Here is a 14,796-nt window from a genome sequence, read left to right on the forward strand (position 1 = left end):
TTTTGTTTCCTTATATTCTTTTGAGTATATGTGAATACTTCTATTGAGTTTGGGTTACAAGACTGGAGATAATTTTTTTTTTTCTAACAAGTTAAGTTCAAGTTTTGTAACATTCTACTTAGGAAATTGCGAGTCTTATAAAACTTTTGAATATTTTATATATAATAGTTATTTATATATTTTAAGGTTTTATTTTAATTTTTTTAATTTTTAATCTACTCTTTTTTTGGCCAATAAATTTTAATTCATTTTCAATTCCCTAACTCTTACGTACTTAACTCACCTGAGGAAGATATTACGCAACTAAATCCTTTCAAATCTATATCCTCTGAAAATTTAATCAATATATATGCTATATAAGTTAATACTTATTTGGAAAGTTTTATTTGAATTTTTTAGTTTTAAAATAATATAATAGTTATTATATTATATTATTATATATAATAATATAAATAATAGTTATTTATACATTTTGAAGTTTTATTTGATTTTTTAAAATTTCAAATTCACTCTTAATCTTTTAAATTTTATCTATTTAATTTATTTAAGGAAGATATTATACGTCTAAATCTTCTCAGACTCGTAATCTCTAAAAATTTAATTGAATCAGACTTAAATAATTCATTTATTTTTTTAAACTGAATTTAAATATAAAAAAAATAAAATTAATTTTAACTTAAGTCTCAAGATTTTTAATTGAGCCTAGCTCGAATTTATATTATATTAATTAGTTTTGGCCGATTACCCTATCTTATTGATGATTCCCATACTTAGATATGCTTTTATCGTTTTCGCTTACATGTAATCACTAAGAACAAATTTTCAGCGCTTTTGCAAATTCGATGTTAATTTTACTTGTTGTCCAGATTAGTGTAGTCAAATTTCATTTATCGTCGCAGTTGCAAATAACCTACAAATGAATCCGGCGTCCAAACTTCATTATCATTTGGTTAATTATAAATCAGTAATTACTGCCAAGTGACAAACCGAGGACGTATCCCATTTTAATGTCATTCAATCAACCAATCACATCCAAGATTTTGACTAAAAATCATTTTCGCCCAAAAGTGGAGCCCTTCCACTGATGTGATCCAAGCATGAATAAACATTCTTGACGCAATGAAAGCGAAATCATGCACATATGGTGGCGGAATCTTTCGGGGAGGTGAGTAAGTGGAGCCGGCCTGGAAATGACGTGGATTCCATTGTAATAATATAAAATATAAAAAATTAATTTACAAAATTAATCTCTTAGCAAGGAGGGGGAGTTTATATACATGTATATAGACATTTGAGGCAGTCTTATAAATATTGATTATTAAAATTAAAATTTTAATATTTTATGAATAAATAATACAATTGTTGATAAAAAAAAATTTATTAATCAAGATTAGATTTAATTTATGGGAAAAACTACGATAGTAAAATTTTAATGTATTAAGCCGATATAAAAGAATATTTCTTGGAATTATTGGGAAAATATATTAGACTAAAAAAACTTTAAATAACCATAATTATATTACCAAAATATAATAAAAAATTAATTAAAGAAACTAGTGAAATGATATTGTGGTCCTTTTTTTTTTTTTTTTCCTGGTATACTTTTTTGGGTTAGCTGATTTGTAAGTGCCAGAAATATGTGAATTATAATGTTTAGTGTAAGGTTAAAGCCTTGTCCAAAGCCTTTTCTTGCAACTGAGCTTTCAGTTTGATGATTTCTACGCAAATCATTGGTCACCTCCTTGTCTTTCTGCCGTTCCACTGATAAAAGTTTGAGATTTTGCTGTTATGTGCCTATGTTTTGACATTTCTTTCTATTTTCCCAATGCTTTTTCAGCTTTTCTCCTCTTATCTCTGAAAAAAAAAACATATTCATGTTCATCCGTCACTTCCTTTCTACTACTAGCATAATTTAGTCACGTGGATTTCACATATAAATATATTTTTTAATAATATCACATGCAAATTTCAAAAAGAAAACGATAGAATAATAATTTAATGTGAGTTTCAAAAATCTTGAAACTTAATTCAATTAATTTAAATAATTATCGTTAAAAAATAACATTCAGACATTCAATAAGTTTGAGTTCAAATATTAATATATGTATTTTTTTTTTAATTTTCAGATTATAACTTTTTTTATATATAAAAAAATTTTTCAATTTTGCAAGTATGCATGGTAAAATTTCTCACTACTATTTGATGATCAATATTATGTGTTTACATTCTATATAAATTCAAAGGATTTTCAATAGAAAAGAAAAGAAAAAAACTTGTAGTTCCAAAATGTTGACTTCTAGTGCTGCAAATGAGGGTGCAGAATCATAAAAACATGCATGTGGCTGGTCCGTAGAAGTTACTAAACAATTAACTAAATGATCAGCTAGCCATCCATTTTATACAATCATCAATTAAGTTAATGACGCTGTTTACCTTCATACTTCAAAATTTTTCATTAATCATAAATCATAAACCCCTTTGAAACTTGTCATTGGTGATTTACCAACTAATGTTCTTGTTTGCTATTGCCAACCAAAAAAAAAAAAAAAATACAGAGCAAAAACAGAGCTTTTCTACCTTTTATAATTGATCTAGATAAAAGCCCCAAGCTTTGATGTTACAATCCACCCTTGTTTTCCTGGTATGGCCATTCATGATGTAACTAAAGTAGGTGATTACTGCACCTAAGTGGAAGACATGGGAAAAAGACATTCTAATATTTGTAGGAGAGATTGTTTGACAATAATCATAAAATTGGAGGGCATCTAGGCAAAAAAGTTCATAAGAGTACAGCTAGACAGTGATTAAGACCCTGGGTAGAGGGTGTATAAAACCAAACCAACCTTGGGATCAGCTGTCCATCCTAGTCGATAAGCCCTTGATTAAAACTTTAATTACTCAATTAACTTCCTACCTTTAGTGTCTCTTGTTCCAGCTCTTTTCCTCACTCAAACCCCTTTTTTAAACCAAACATCAGACACCCTTCACACAAACCTGACACCCCCAAAGTCCTTAATCTTGTAGCTAGCCATGGCCATGGCGATAGACAACGCATTCGAGGTCGACTTTTCTAGCTACAGCTCCATCACAACCACTACCACCACCACTACAGACGATGACCCTGCCTGTACCTGGAACGACTGGGGTTCCCCTGTTGTTGATTGGGACTCGTTATCAAGCGAGCGTGATGAGTTCCAAGACCTCATTGAGTCCATGATGGATGATGGAACAGAGTTAGAGCTAGCTCGAGTAGGCCATGAAACGAGTAACTCTGTCTCAACTGATACGATGGTTGCCCACCAAGAAACGAACGGTGAGGATTTCAAGGGATTGCGGTTGGTTCACCTGTTGATGGCCGCCGCCGAGGCATTAACAGGGGCTAACAAGAGCCGAGAACTGGCTCGGGTGATATTGGTTCGGCTCAAGGAGTTGGTGTCCCCCAATGATGGAACCAACATGGAAAGGTTGGCGGCATATTTTACCGAAGCCTTACAGGGTTTACTGGAAGGCTCCGGGGGTGGCCATGGGAAGCATTTGATAACCAGTGGGCCTCAGCATCACCGTAATGAGCACCATCAAACGGACATGCTTGCAGCTTTTCAGCTGTTGCAAGACATGTCTCCTTATGTTAAATTTGGTCATTTTACGGCCAATCAAGCAATCCTGGAAGCTGTGACTCATGACAGGAGGATCCACATAGTGGACTTTGACATTATGGAGGGGATCCAATGGGCGTCTTTGATGCAAGCCTTGGCGTCTAGGAAGGACGGACCACCAACCCCACATCTTAGAATCACGGCTTTATCAAGAGGCGGCAGTGGCCGGTCATCAATTGGGACCATTCAAGAGACTGGTCGACGATTAGTCGCTTTTGCAGCCTCCATTGGGCAGCCCTTTTCTTTCCATCAGTGTAGGCTGGACTCTGATGAAACGTTTAGACCGTCAGCTGTGAAGTTAGTTAGAGGAGAGGCCTTAGTGATCAATTGTATGTTGCAATTGCCTCACTTTAGCTATCGAGCACCTGATTCAGTCGCTTCACTTTTATCTGGCGCCAAGACCCTGAACCCAAGATTGGTAACCCTGGTGGAAGAAGAAATCGGACCCATTGGAGATGGGGGCTTCGTGGGGCGGTTCATGGACTCATTGCACCATTACTCTGCCGTGTACGACTCTCTAGAAGCCGGATTTCCTATGCAGAGCCGGGCTCGGGCCTTGGTTGAAAGAGTATTTCTAGGGCCTCAAATAGCCGGATCATTGGCCAGGATATACCGAACCCAGGGAGAGGAAGAGAGTTGTCCTTGGTCAAAATGGTTAGCTGCAGTGGGATTCAAGCCTGTTAACATCAGCTTTGCTAATCATTGTCAAGCAAAGCTTCTGCTGGGCTTATTCAATGATGGTTACAGAGTCGAGGAGTTGGCCAATAACAGGCTTATCTTAGGTTGGAAATCCAGGCGTTTGCTTTCAGCTTCTCTTTGGACTTCTCCGGACACAGAGTTGTAAAAAGTAAAAAGTTAAAAAATCAGTCTTTTCTTTCACTGCACATTGTTTATCATCCCCTGGCATCCATACGTGGCTAATTTTTGAACCTTTTCAAGAAAATCTTAGACCAAACTGCTCGATACACCTAGTTAGTCAAATCCCAAATTTGTTGATTTGGTTTTACGCTAATTCGGCTGTCTGTAAGAACTTGAGTTTGTTTATTATCTTCCTTGTTGTGTGCGTTACATTTGATTTGAAAATAATTGGGACCGCCGTACGTATCATTGTTGGCTATCTCTTCCTCGTTTGAGGTTTTCTTTTTCATTTTCTGTCGGTGTCATTAATTTTTTTTCTTTTCTTCTTCAAATTTTTATTTTCACTGGCTGTTGCTTTCACTTCCTTTTTGCTCCACAGCGACAGCCTAACGACTTCAAAAAAATAAAATAAAATCTGCTCTGGTGTAAAAAAAAAAAAAAATTAATCTCTTTCAACTCTTCTCCTGCAGGTACTACTCACAGGACATATAGAGATCTCCATCAAATTCCCGGCTTTACTTTTTATAGGATTAGAAATGCCAAATGCGATTGTAGACCATTAGGCTGAAATTGCACAATCTGTTGGATGTTGCATTTCAAAAAATAAAAAATAAAAAAGGGGTACCCAAGCAACTTGGTCATGGATGATCAGACTTGTACACATGATCTTGATCTTGTCTCACTCCCCATAGTTTCAACACAACAATACTACTATAATTTGAACCATTAGAGATTATCAAGATTGTTTAATATTGTCTTCATCTAAGTATGAGAAATGCAATGGCATTGATCTGAAAAATCAAACAATCGGTGGTTGATTGTCTCAACACAACCTCAAACCATTGGACAATTAGTGGATATAGAATGAAACATTTTAGTTGGAACTTGGAACTGGATCAAACATGAAGATCAGAGAGATCTTATAATTTTTGGAGGTTGTTGGCATCGCCCTCTCTCAACATGCGTAAGCCAGCCTTTTGATTTAAAGGAGTATCAGAGTCGTTCAAGAAGATTCCTCAGGATGTGCCTTTCACAGCCAACTTAATCTTTGGATCTTTGTTATACTTAAAGACACAAGACACGAATTATTCCTTTGTCAAATTTGAAGACAGATTTTTGGAACGAGAGCTATATCTGTTGACAGACTATTGGAAAGAGAGCTAAATTTGTTCCAACCTTATACCATTCTATTTATTTAACACACTGCAAAATCTCATGCATCACCAGAAAAAGATCCTTCTTGGGAAAAATGATTTTTTTTAAAAATCAATCTGAGTTCGATCTTATGGCAAATACTTTTGAAATTAAAATTTTAAACACAGCAAATCAATGCAAGAAAATGCATCCGTTAGATCAATTAAGGAAAAAAATTAAGCCTAACAACACTGTTTTATATAAATTGTACACATATCTTCACGTATAATTAATCTTGCCTCATGCATTGTCAGTCCACCATCAGCATTTTTGAAAAAAATACTATTATATATAACCTTAAATTAAGAAATATTACGCTATTGTTTATTATTATTATTTAGATTATTTTATGTTTTCAGTTTGATCATGAATTAAGCAAAGTTTGCACTGCTAATTATTAACAAAGCTTTACAATTAATGACTTGTACATATATGATGATGCAATTGCGACAAGTTGATGCTTTTAAAAATGGAGAGACAGTCAAGACCTTCGGCCCAAGCATGATGTAATTGAAGGCAGCAGTTTCCCTATCAGGTAATTGAAGGCATAGCTTTAATTTTATTAGGTATATCTAATTTTTAATCATGTTTGGGAGCTATATATATTTTAGGGGATCATATTCAAACAGAAATTAAATTTACATATACATATCTCCCCTTACACACACACACAAATAGCAACGTGCATAAGCTTTCATAAATTGACATGATAATTTTTATTGAAAAGATATTTTATATATGGACCTTGAAATTTTTAAAGTCGAAATTGAATTTCAAGAGGACTACTTATAGCAAATATTGTCAAAGTTTTTATATTGTTGTATCAATTTGCCATTATTTTTTAAAACTGATTTCAGTAATTAAAAAAATCATCATTCACATGATTTATTGATAAAATATTAAACTTTTAATTTGAATTATTAGTATTTTTTAATTAAAATAAAAAGACTAAAATATAAAGATAAAGATGCCACAATTTAAAATGAGAGGGATGACAAAGAGACCTGGCAAGTGGCAAAGGAACCACAAAGATTAATTCTTTTTTTAAAGATATGTTTAGGAATATTCACGAGTCACACTCTAGCAGTCATTCTCTTGTAAAAATGATAATAATAATAATATATCCATTAGCATAAACAGTTGCTTCCATGAAAATATGAACAACATAAAAATTGTCCTTTGAACCTTAAGTGTTTCAAAACTTATGATTATAAAAATTAATAAAAAAAAAATACTAAATGTTGAATGGGAGTTGTTGGATTATATTTAAACTTTATTTTGCTATTTGACCAAATATAACACGAGAAAAGAGTTGTCATGTATGGGCCAAGGCCCACAATTTCTTTTCAGTACTTAAGGCCCGAATTTTTCATTTTTGAGACTTCTAGATATGGGCCAAGTAGACTTTCAGTCCGGGTTTCAAGTCGTAGAGGTGTAATGTGTTTCTTTGGGTCTTCATTAGCATCAATCCTCATAGCCCGATTATGGTTGGTGATGAAATCAAAGTGATATTATCTCGTTAATTATCATTTAAAAAAATTTTAGATTTCACAAATAAAATTAATAAAGTAATTTATATGCTTAGAATATATTAATAAAAACTAAATAAAAAATATATCATTCTTTTAATTCCGTTACAAAACTAAAAACTTTATTGTTAATATATAAAAACAACTCAAACTCAAATTGCATGTCGCTATAATTGAGAAATAAATAAACCTTAGTAGGGGATGAATTACTTATTTAATTTTATTTGTGAAATTTAAAAATTTTATTATAGTATATAAGTTACTTTCATAAAAATATATATATGTGAAGATCTTTCCATCAATTGTTGACTTCTCAATATAAAAGATAAAGTTTAAGGCTTAAATCTCCTTGAATTTCTATGTATGTGCCAAAACACTGAAGAAGTAAGGTCTATGATTCGGTGTATCAATAACCCCAATAGATAGTCTAAGATTTAGGTTTAGTCAGGAAAATGTAACGGAGATATATATATATATATATATATTTGTAAGATCTTTATTCACATTTTTCACAAGCTGAAAGCTTGTAATGAATATAAAAGCTGTATGTAATCCAAGAAATGTTTGATTTTAACACGAATCCTTATGAAATGCCAAGATTTTAGCTTCTAAGATTTGAAGTTTTCTATTTTGGAATTAATAGTACAGTAACCTCACTTCCCTGCAGCTCATTGCAGCATTTATCGCGTAACATATTAATGATAATTAAAGTAAAAATAACATTATAATAAAAGGAGTCCATATATGTTCTCACATTAAACAGTTAAGTTGAAAGTTCAAAAGATATATTTAGAATTTTGTCAGCTTATTAACATGCACAATCTATATTAGTTGTTAACTAAATATTTAAAATACAAAAAAAGATGTGAAGCATTTGACCGTACCTCTTGCCAGGGTTGAAATATCCGTTATACTAAGTTTTGTATTTGCACCTAAGCAATTAAAAGGAGAAATAGTTATTCAATTGCTTAAACATATGACAAGAAAAATGTTTTAATATTTCAATCCTTCAGAGTCCAATGATAGAGCTTTGAGAAACTTTATTGCCCTTCTGTAAAGTTCCTGCTGGTTATAAATTATTAAAAGAATGGGCTACTATATAACTCATGCAAAAGTGCATCACTCTCATACTTATTTCAACCCAAATTTTAATCCTAAACAACCCATGATTAACTATATGACCTTTCTCTATTGCACCTGTTTTATGGCCATCTTCTTGCTAAGATGCAAGACAATATTTCTACATGCAAACTCACAACATTCAAATACCCAAAAGGTAGGTGACTGAAAAGAGATAATCTTTCAGTATATAAGGCCTATTACATTTGCATGTTTTCCTCTTTTACCATTAAGACCTATCTAATCAGAATCCATTCTAAATTTTACTTCTTTTCTCGTTGGATTACACAGAATGCATAGACCCAATCCCTCATGCTACCTCTTTCCTCCTCCTTTTAACAATTTTCCTTTAGAAAAGTCAAAACAAAAGGTTCATTTGACTGGTGTATAAGTGTATACGTATTTGAACCAGGATTTAATAAGCTGTATAAGTGCATACACATGTTTAATTTTCAAACATAGGGCGTGGGCGTTTATTCTGTTAACAACTTTAACAATACTTTCATAATTACAAACCTTAGGCGGGCAAAGGGGCAGAAAAATCTACAACCACAAAATTAAGGCCGACAATATAAATTATAGGTTCAAATGATTTGCAGCTAATTGAAAAGAATGCTTCTAGCTCAAGGACAGAACTCCTAGTCTTAAAATACTAAAAAAAGAGTAAAGAGATATTTAACTTTTATCAGCAAATATTATCATCCCATAGTCAACCTTTGAACGGATATCTCGGCCCACACATTAAGCAACTTGCCTCGGTTTAACAAAGTCACATGGTTAAGAAATGGTTGTCACACTTCATAACAGCATGGTCAAGAAAATGCAAGTTTCCTTCAGTACAAAAATGGATGTAGAATCATACCAAGGCATTAAAAGCAAGAAAATCTCCTTCTTTTATCTGGAACGTGTCTCGTAAGCACTCCAACCTTGCCAGCAATTTTCTGAAAGGAAACCCAAGTTTATTGACATGTAGGCATAGAAAAATAACTTATAACTTCATTACTGTAAAAACATCGTACCTATAGATCACCAGTGCCTATAAGTGCAAAAGGTAAGATTAGCTAAGCTGCTATAGGTGTATTTGTTCCTGTGACTCCACAACATTTGAAGCAGGAACTAATCCCCTTTGTTCTAATCCAAAGCGATTATGTATTTGAACCTAAATTTGAACGAATCAAACAAAAATCCCTTAATTGATCGATCAAACAAATAATTTGAAGCAGGAACTAATCAATCTGATCTAATAACTAACATTTCAAGTTGTATCTGATGAACAACCCACTACAATTTTTGTTTGATTAGATCCCCCAGTTGTTCGATCTAAAAACAATCAAGCTAATTGTTCGATCAACAAATAATCCCTTCAAAAGAACAACAAAAAAAATCAGAAAACTACCAAAGCAAACTTTTTTTTTTCTTCCGTAAATATCAGGAACTAAAAACACTTGAAAAGTTAAGACTAACCTTTTTTGGTTTGGTCTTAAATAGAAACCATTGCCGTTACTATTTGTCCATTGGCGACTTTTTTTCTTTGTTCTCCCTCTCTCAACCTCTCCCTTTCACGCTGCCTTTCCAATTGGTCCTTCAGCACCCATTGCAGATTCCGTCTACGTCGATCGGTAGTTCCTTCCCTCATACGTCGCCTCCCCCTCTTTCTTATCCTTCCCCATTCCTCTTCTCTTTCTTTTTTTTTTTTTAAGCTTTTGCTTTAGTTTTGATTTTTTTTTTCAAGAAGTAATAAGACTCCAAAAGCTTCTATGTCTAGAAGCTCTAATTCACGTCGAAAACATTTATATTTTTTTAATTTAACAGCTGAAAAAGTTAAATCTAAAAGCCCAAAAATGTCAAAGGAAAGAACCAATAAATGAATGACACGTGGAGAAAAGACAAACTAATGAACGGTCTTCGGCTTGAGACACTTTTAATGTGTACTTATAGATTTTTTTTTTCATTGACTTGAGTAAAATGGCACGTCTTGCTTCCATTTAAAAAAAAATATCAGTCAATTATCATGTAAGTAAATTTGAAAATCTTGATGAACAGTATCAATTAAAGACAACTTTCATTTTTGGTTATAGATGTTTTTAAATTTGTAAGAAAAAAAAAATTAAGATATCTCAATTTGTAGGACTCATAATTACGTGGTTGAAATGTTTAATATACTTTTTACACCCATAATCAAAATTTATTATATAATGATTACACGTATAATCATTGCACCTATAATAATTACACATAATCAAAATTTATTGAATAATGAAATAATAATTATTCTTAAATTTTTACGTGATGTTTGAATAAATATTAATAAAAAATTAAATATATATGTAATTTTTATTTAAAGAATTAAAATTAATAAAAAAATAAAAAAAATTCTAATAATTATTATTTGGATAGAAAGTAAAAAAAAATGATTTATTATAATAATTTTTTTAATTATAACATTTCATTACTTGTAATTTTAGAGCATTCTTAGATCATAATATGTTTGTTATATTATCTGACTTCATAATTATTACTATATCAATGATTTTTAATCAAGTAAAATAGAAAGATATTTTACAAGTATACATTAATAAATTTTGAGTTAATCTAACTTCTCATAAACTTAAAAAATATATCTATTTATATTCAACCATTCATCAAAATCAAATCACTAAAAAATTATAAAAAATTTTATATTAAAAGATATATATGAAACTTACTTAAAAAAAAGAGATGATTTTGAAAAAATTATAAAATGATTGTAATCTGTTTAAGTTTTTTTTATTAAGTTTTTTGTATTAATAAAAAGATAGACATGATAATCTTTTTATAAAAAAAATTCAATTTTTATTTCCTTAGGTTTTTTTTCAAATTGAGATATTAAAAATATTAAATTTATAAAAAAAATCAAAGGATATTTAGTTTTCACTTTTTTTTTCTTTAAATTAAATATTTATTCAAATAAGAGAACTGAGTTTTGTTTTTTTATTTTTCTTTACTTTATTTTTTTTTTATTCATTTTCTCTCAATTCAAATATATTGTTAATCTAGTGATTAATTACGTTTGAGAAGACATCAAAAGCTTGATTTCAAACTAAATTTTTTTTTATTTATATTAAGATTTTATCCTCCTAATATAACAAAAAAATAATAATTGAAAATCAATAAATGTGGATCACGTGGTAGAGAATTTATTTTTCTTTTGAGTACCTTGAAAGATTACAAAAAATGTATTTTTTTTTATAAATTTATTAGATTTCAAATAAATAAACCTAATTAAATCAATATGAAAAAAATTATGTGGACGAAGCTTAAAAATTTTAATTGATATTCGTTTTAGGGGAATAAAGCCACGAGGAACGCGCAGGGAATCACACGATTAGTGTTCCACCGTCAAACACACCAAATTTGATCTTTGATCTGACGGTCAAAACTTATTCAAAGTGGCATGAACCACACCAACCCTAGATTTTCTTACTTTTCTCTTCGCATATTCAATTCTTTCGCAAAATTCATTCAAGCTCTTTCATCTGACTCCGAACTTCCTAAAGGAAAAAGGGTCAATTATTCCTGATGCAGGTTCAATGTACCTGGACACAGTTCGAAATGCTTAGACCTCTTTGCTTCAAATCCCCAGCAACACTCTTTACTTCCTCAAAGCATTTTCGAAAGGGTATTGATTCTTCTTTCTTCTGGACTAATAGGAGAATCAAAAAGTACTCATCTTTCATGGCCACCGTTTCCACCCAGAAAGACCATGTTTCTACCCAGGACGGGACTCACCAAATCACCCAGCAGCCCTTGCAGGTAAGCAATAAAGACCATTTTTTTTTTTTGGTGATTGCATTTTTTTTTCTTTCGTGATTCGGTCATTTGGGTAATGCCCTTTTTATCACAAGGTTGCATTGTGTTTTCTGATGGGTTTGGTTTGGCTTTATAAAGGGGTTAGCTTTTTTCAGTTCTTTTATAATTCATTTCACTCTGATCTTAATTTCGACCCAAGTTTGTTCCTTTACGAGCTTTTTCTATTTATTGGGCATTTTCTTATTTGAATTTATATATTGTTTTGTATGTAGAGAATATCGAAATCTCTTGTTTTTAACCTTCTAAATTTCTAGAACTGAGGAGATTATGAGATTTTCTATGACTTCCAGGAAATAATGAGTAATAGTGTAAAAAATTGAAGCACCATCATGTTGTTCTTCCGATCTCACATGGAAATGGTAGTAAAAAATCGGTGTCATGATAAATTTCTGAAACTAGTAGAAAATGAGATTGTTGTTGCCATGCCTTTTTTATTTTGACACCTGTTCTTAATTTGATCAATATGCAGCTGTCTTATCCTGGCTTGAGTCTATCATCATTTTGATTTGGAGATTCAAGAATTTATTGAGCGTTTGTGTGATGTTATGCACATGGCTACTTATGTTTCTCTAAATATTGATCTGCTCAAGCAACATTATATTCTTTGGTTAAACAGTTTGTAGCATAAAGTAATGGTCCTCTCCTTGAATACCAGATTTAGTTTAAGACTTGAGCATCATTTCCTTGCCATGTTGAAAAACCAAGTCATATCTGGCTTTTTATATACTGTCAGGTTGCAAAGCGATTGGAGAAGTTCAAAACTACAATTTTTACTGAGATGAGTACACTTGCTATCAAGCATGGAGCAATAAACCTTGGCCAAGGCTTCCCCAATTTTGATGGTCCAGATTTTGTAAAAGAAGCAGCAATTCAAGCCATTAAAGATGGGAAAAACCAATATGCCCGAGGATATGGAGTTCCAGACTTTAACAATGCCATAGCTGCTCGTTTCAAGAAGGATACTGGACTTGTGATTGATCCTGAGAAGGAAGTTACAGTTACCTCTGGGTGCACTGAAGCCATTGCTGCAACAATGTTAGGCTTAATTAATCCAGGTGATGAGGTGGTCCTCTTTGCTCCATTTTATGATTCTTATGAAGCGACACTATCTATGGCTGGTGCCAAGATAAAATGCATCACATTGCGGCCTCCTGAATTTGTTGTTCCCATTGACGAGCTTAAGTCCATTATCTCAAAGAATACTCGTGCCATTCTTATAAACACTCCACATAATCCCACTGGGAAGATGTTTACGCGCGAGGAACTTAATAGCATTGCATCGCTGTGCATTGAAAATGATGTATTGGTTTTTACTGATGAAGTTTATGATAAATTGGCTTTTGAAATGGATCACATTTCAATGGCATCCCTTCCTGGAATGTATGAGCGAACAGTAACTATGAATTCCTTGGGGAAGACATTCTCCCTAACAGGGTGGAAAATTGGGTGGGCAATTGCTCCACCAAACTTGACTTGGGGAGTGCGGCAAGCGCACTCATTCCTTACTTTTGCTACTTCCACTCCAATGCAGTGGGCTGCTACAGTGGCTCTCAGAGCCCCAGATTCCTACTATGTTGAGCTAAAGAGAGATTATTTGGCAAAGAAGGCAATTTTAATAGAGGGGTTGAAGGATGTTGGTTTTAAGGTATTCCCATCAAGTGGAACATACTTTGTTGTGGTAGATCACACCCCTTTTGGTCTTGAGAATGACATTGCTTTTTGTGAGTATCTGATCAAGGAAGTTGGAGTTGTGGCAATTCCTACTAGTGTATTTTACTTGAACCCAGAAGATGGAAAGAAATTGGTGAGATTTACCTTCTGCAAGGATGAAGAAACTTTGAGATCTGCAGTTGAAAGAATGAAGGAGAAGCTGAAGAAAAAGTGATTAAAAGGAATGGAACTCGGTTTTGGTTTATTTTTTGGCCAAGGTATGTCACCGGATTTGGATTAGTTACACATTGAGGGAAGTTGTTATCCTTCAAAGCAATCTAGATATAGGTTGAATATTCAAAGCAAACCTGTCACTTTTATTTGAATAATAGAATCCCCTGAGGTGTTAACTGAGTGAACTATGAGAAATGCATGACAAACGATGAATGAGTAAGCACTAGGTTGTGCTTAACTACTTTTAAAGTTATAATGAATCGAAATGCTGCTGATACCTTCAATAACAGTTGTATCTCATCTTTATTCAAGTATTTTTCCTTAATGTCCAAACATATGTCAAGAACTAAACACTTATTTGGCTAAGCATAATAAAAATAAATATATAAAAGAAATCTATTGAAGCTCAAGAAAATCAAACCCAGCAAAAAGGTAAAATTCTCCTTCCTAATCATTGGTTTGTAGATCAGGGGGTTCCACTTTCGATGCAACCCCATCCAATAAGCCGCCATTGCTTGTTGATTCGTCTGCTGAGTGCAGCCTTATCCACTGTGCTTGTGCAAACTGGACAGCTCAACTGCAATGTGGCCAAACTGTTGCCTATGGCAACGACTCTGTGCCCAGTTGACATGGATCCAATGTACAATCTTAACATCTCTCCTTTCACCAACCTGGACACCCTTTTGTTGCTCCTGAATGCTCACAAG

At 32.6% G+C, this 14,796-nt stretch overlaps 2 protein-coding genes and 1 long non-coding RNA gene across 3 annotated transcripts; 2 read left to right on the forward strand and 1 right to left on the reverse strand.

The window, feature by feature from the left end:
* The first annotated feature begins 2,205 nt into the window (after window positions 1-2,205).
* Window positions 2,206-6,232, forward strand: LOC111301664 (protein NODULATION SIGNALING PATHWAY 2-like). Its single transcript, XM_022897501.2, has one exon. It carries the CDS (start codon window positions 3,031-3,033, stop codon window positions 4,498-4,500), a length of 1,470 nt encoding a protein of 489 aa, XP_022753236.2. The 5' UTR covers window positions 2,206-3,030; the 3' UTR covers window positions 4,501-6,232.
* A 1,707-nt stretch (window positions 6,233-7,939) lies between these two features.
* LOC111301675 (uncharacterized) lies at window positions 7,940-10,117 on the reverse strand. The gene is made up of 5 exons (XR_016340897.1): window positions 9,821-10,117; window positions 9,609-9,717; window positions 9,376-9,515; window positions 9,219-9,297; window positions 7,940-8,169 (listed from the first exon to the last, which is right to left on the reverse strand). It is a non-coding gene; the product is annotated as an uncharacterized LOC111301675 (long non-coding RNA).
* A 1,599-nt stretch (window positions 10,118-11,716) lies between these two features.
* Window positions 11,717-14,376, forward strand: LOC111298124 (uncharacterized). Its single transcript, XM_022892813.2, has 2 exons — window positions 11,717-12,148; window positions 12,939-14,376. The coding sequence occupies exons 1-2, from the start codon at window positions 11,915-11,917 to the stop codon at window positions 14,088-14,090; spliced, it is 1,386 nt and encodes a 461-aa protein (XP_022748548.1). The 5' UTR covers window positions 11,717-11,914; the 3' UTR covers window positions 14,091-14,376.
* Window positions 14,377-14,796: the final 420 nt, after the last annotated feature.

This window comes from Durio zibethinus, chromosome 3 (assembly GCF_047325235.1).
Source record: "Durio zibethinus cultivar Kanyao isolate XHJ-2024 chromosome 3, ASM4732523v1, whole genome shotgun sequence".
NCBI lineage: Eukaryota > Viridiplantae > Streptophyta > Magnoliopsida > Malvales > Malvaceae > Durio > Durio zibethinus.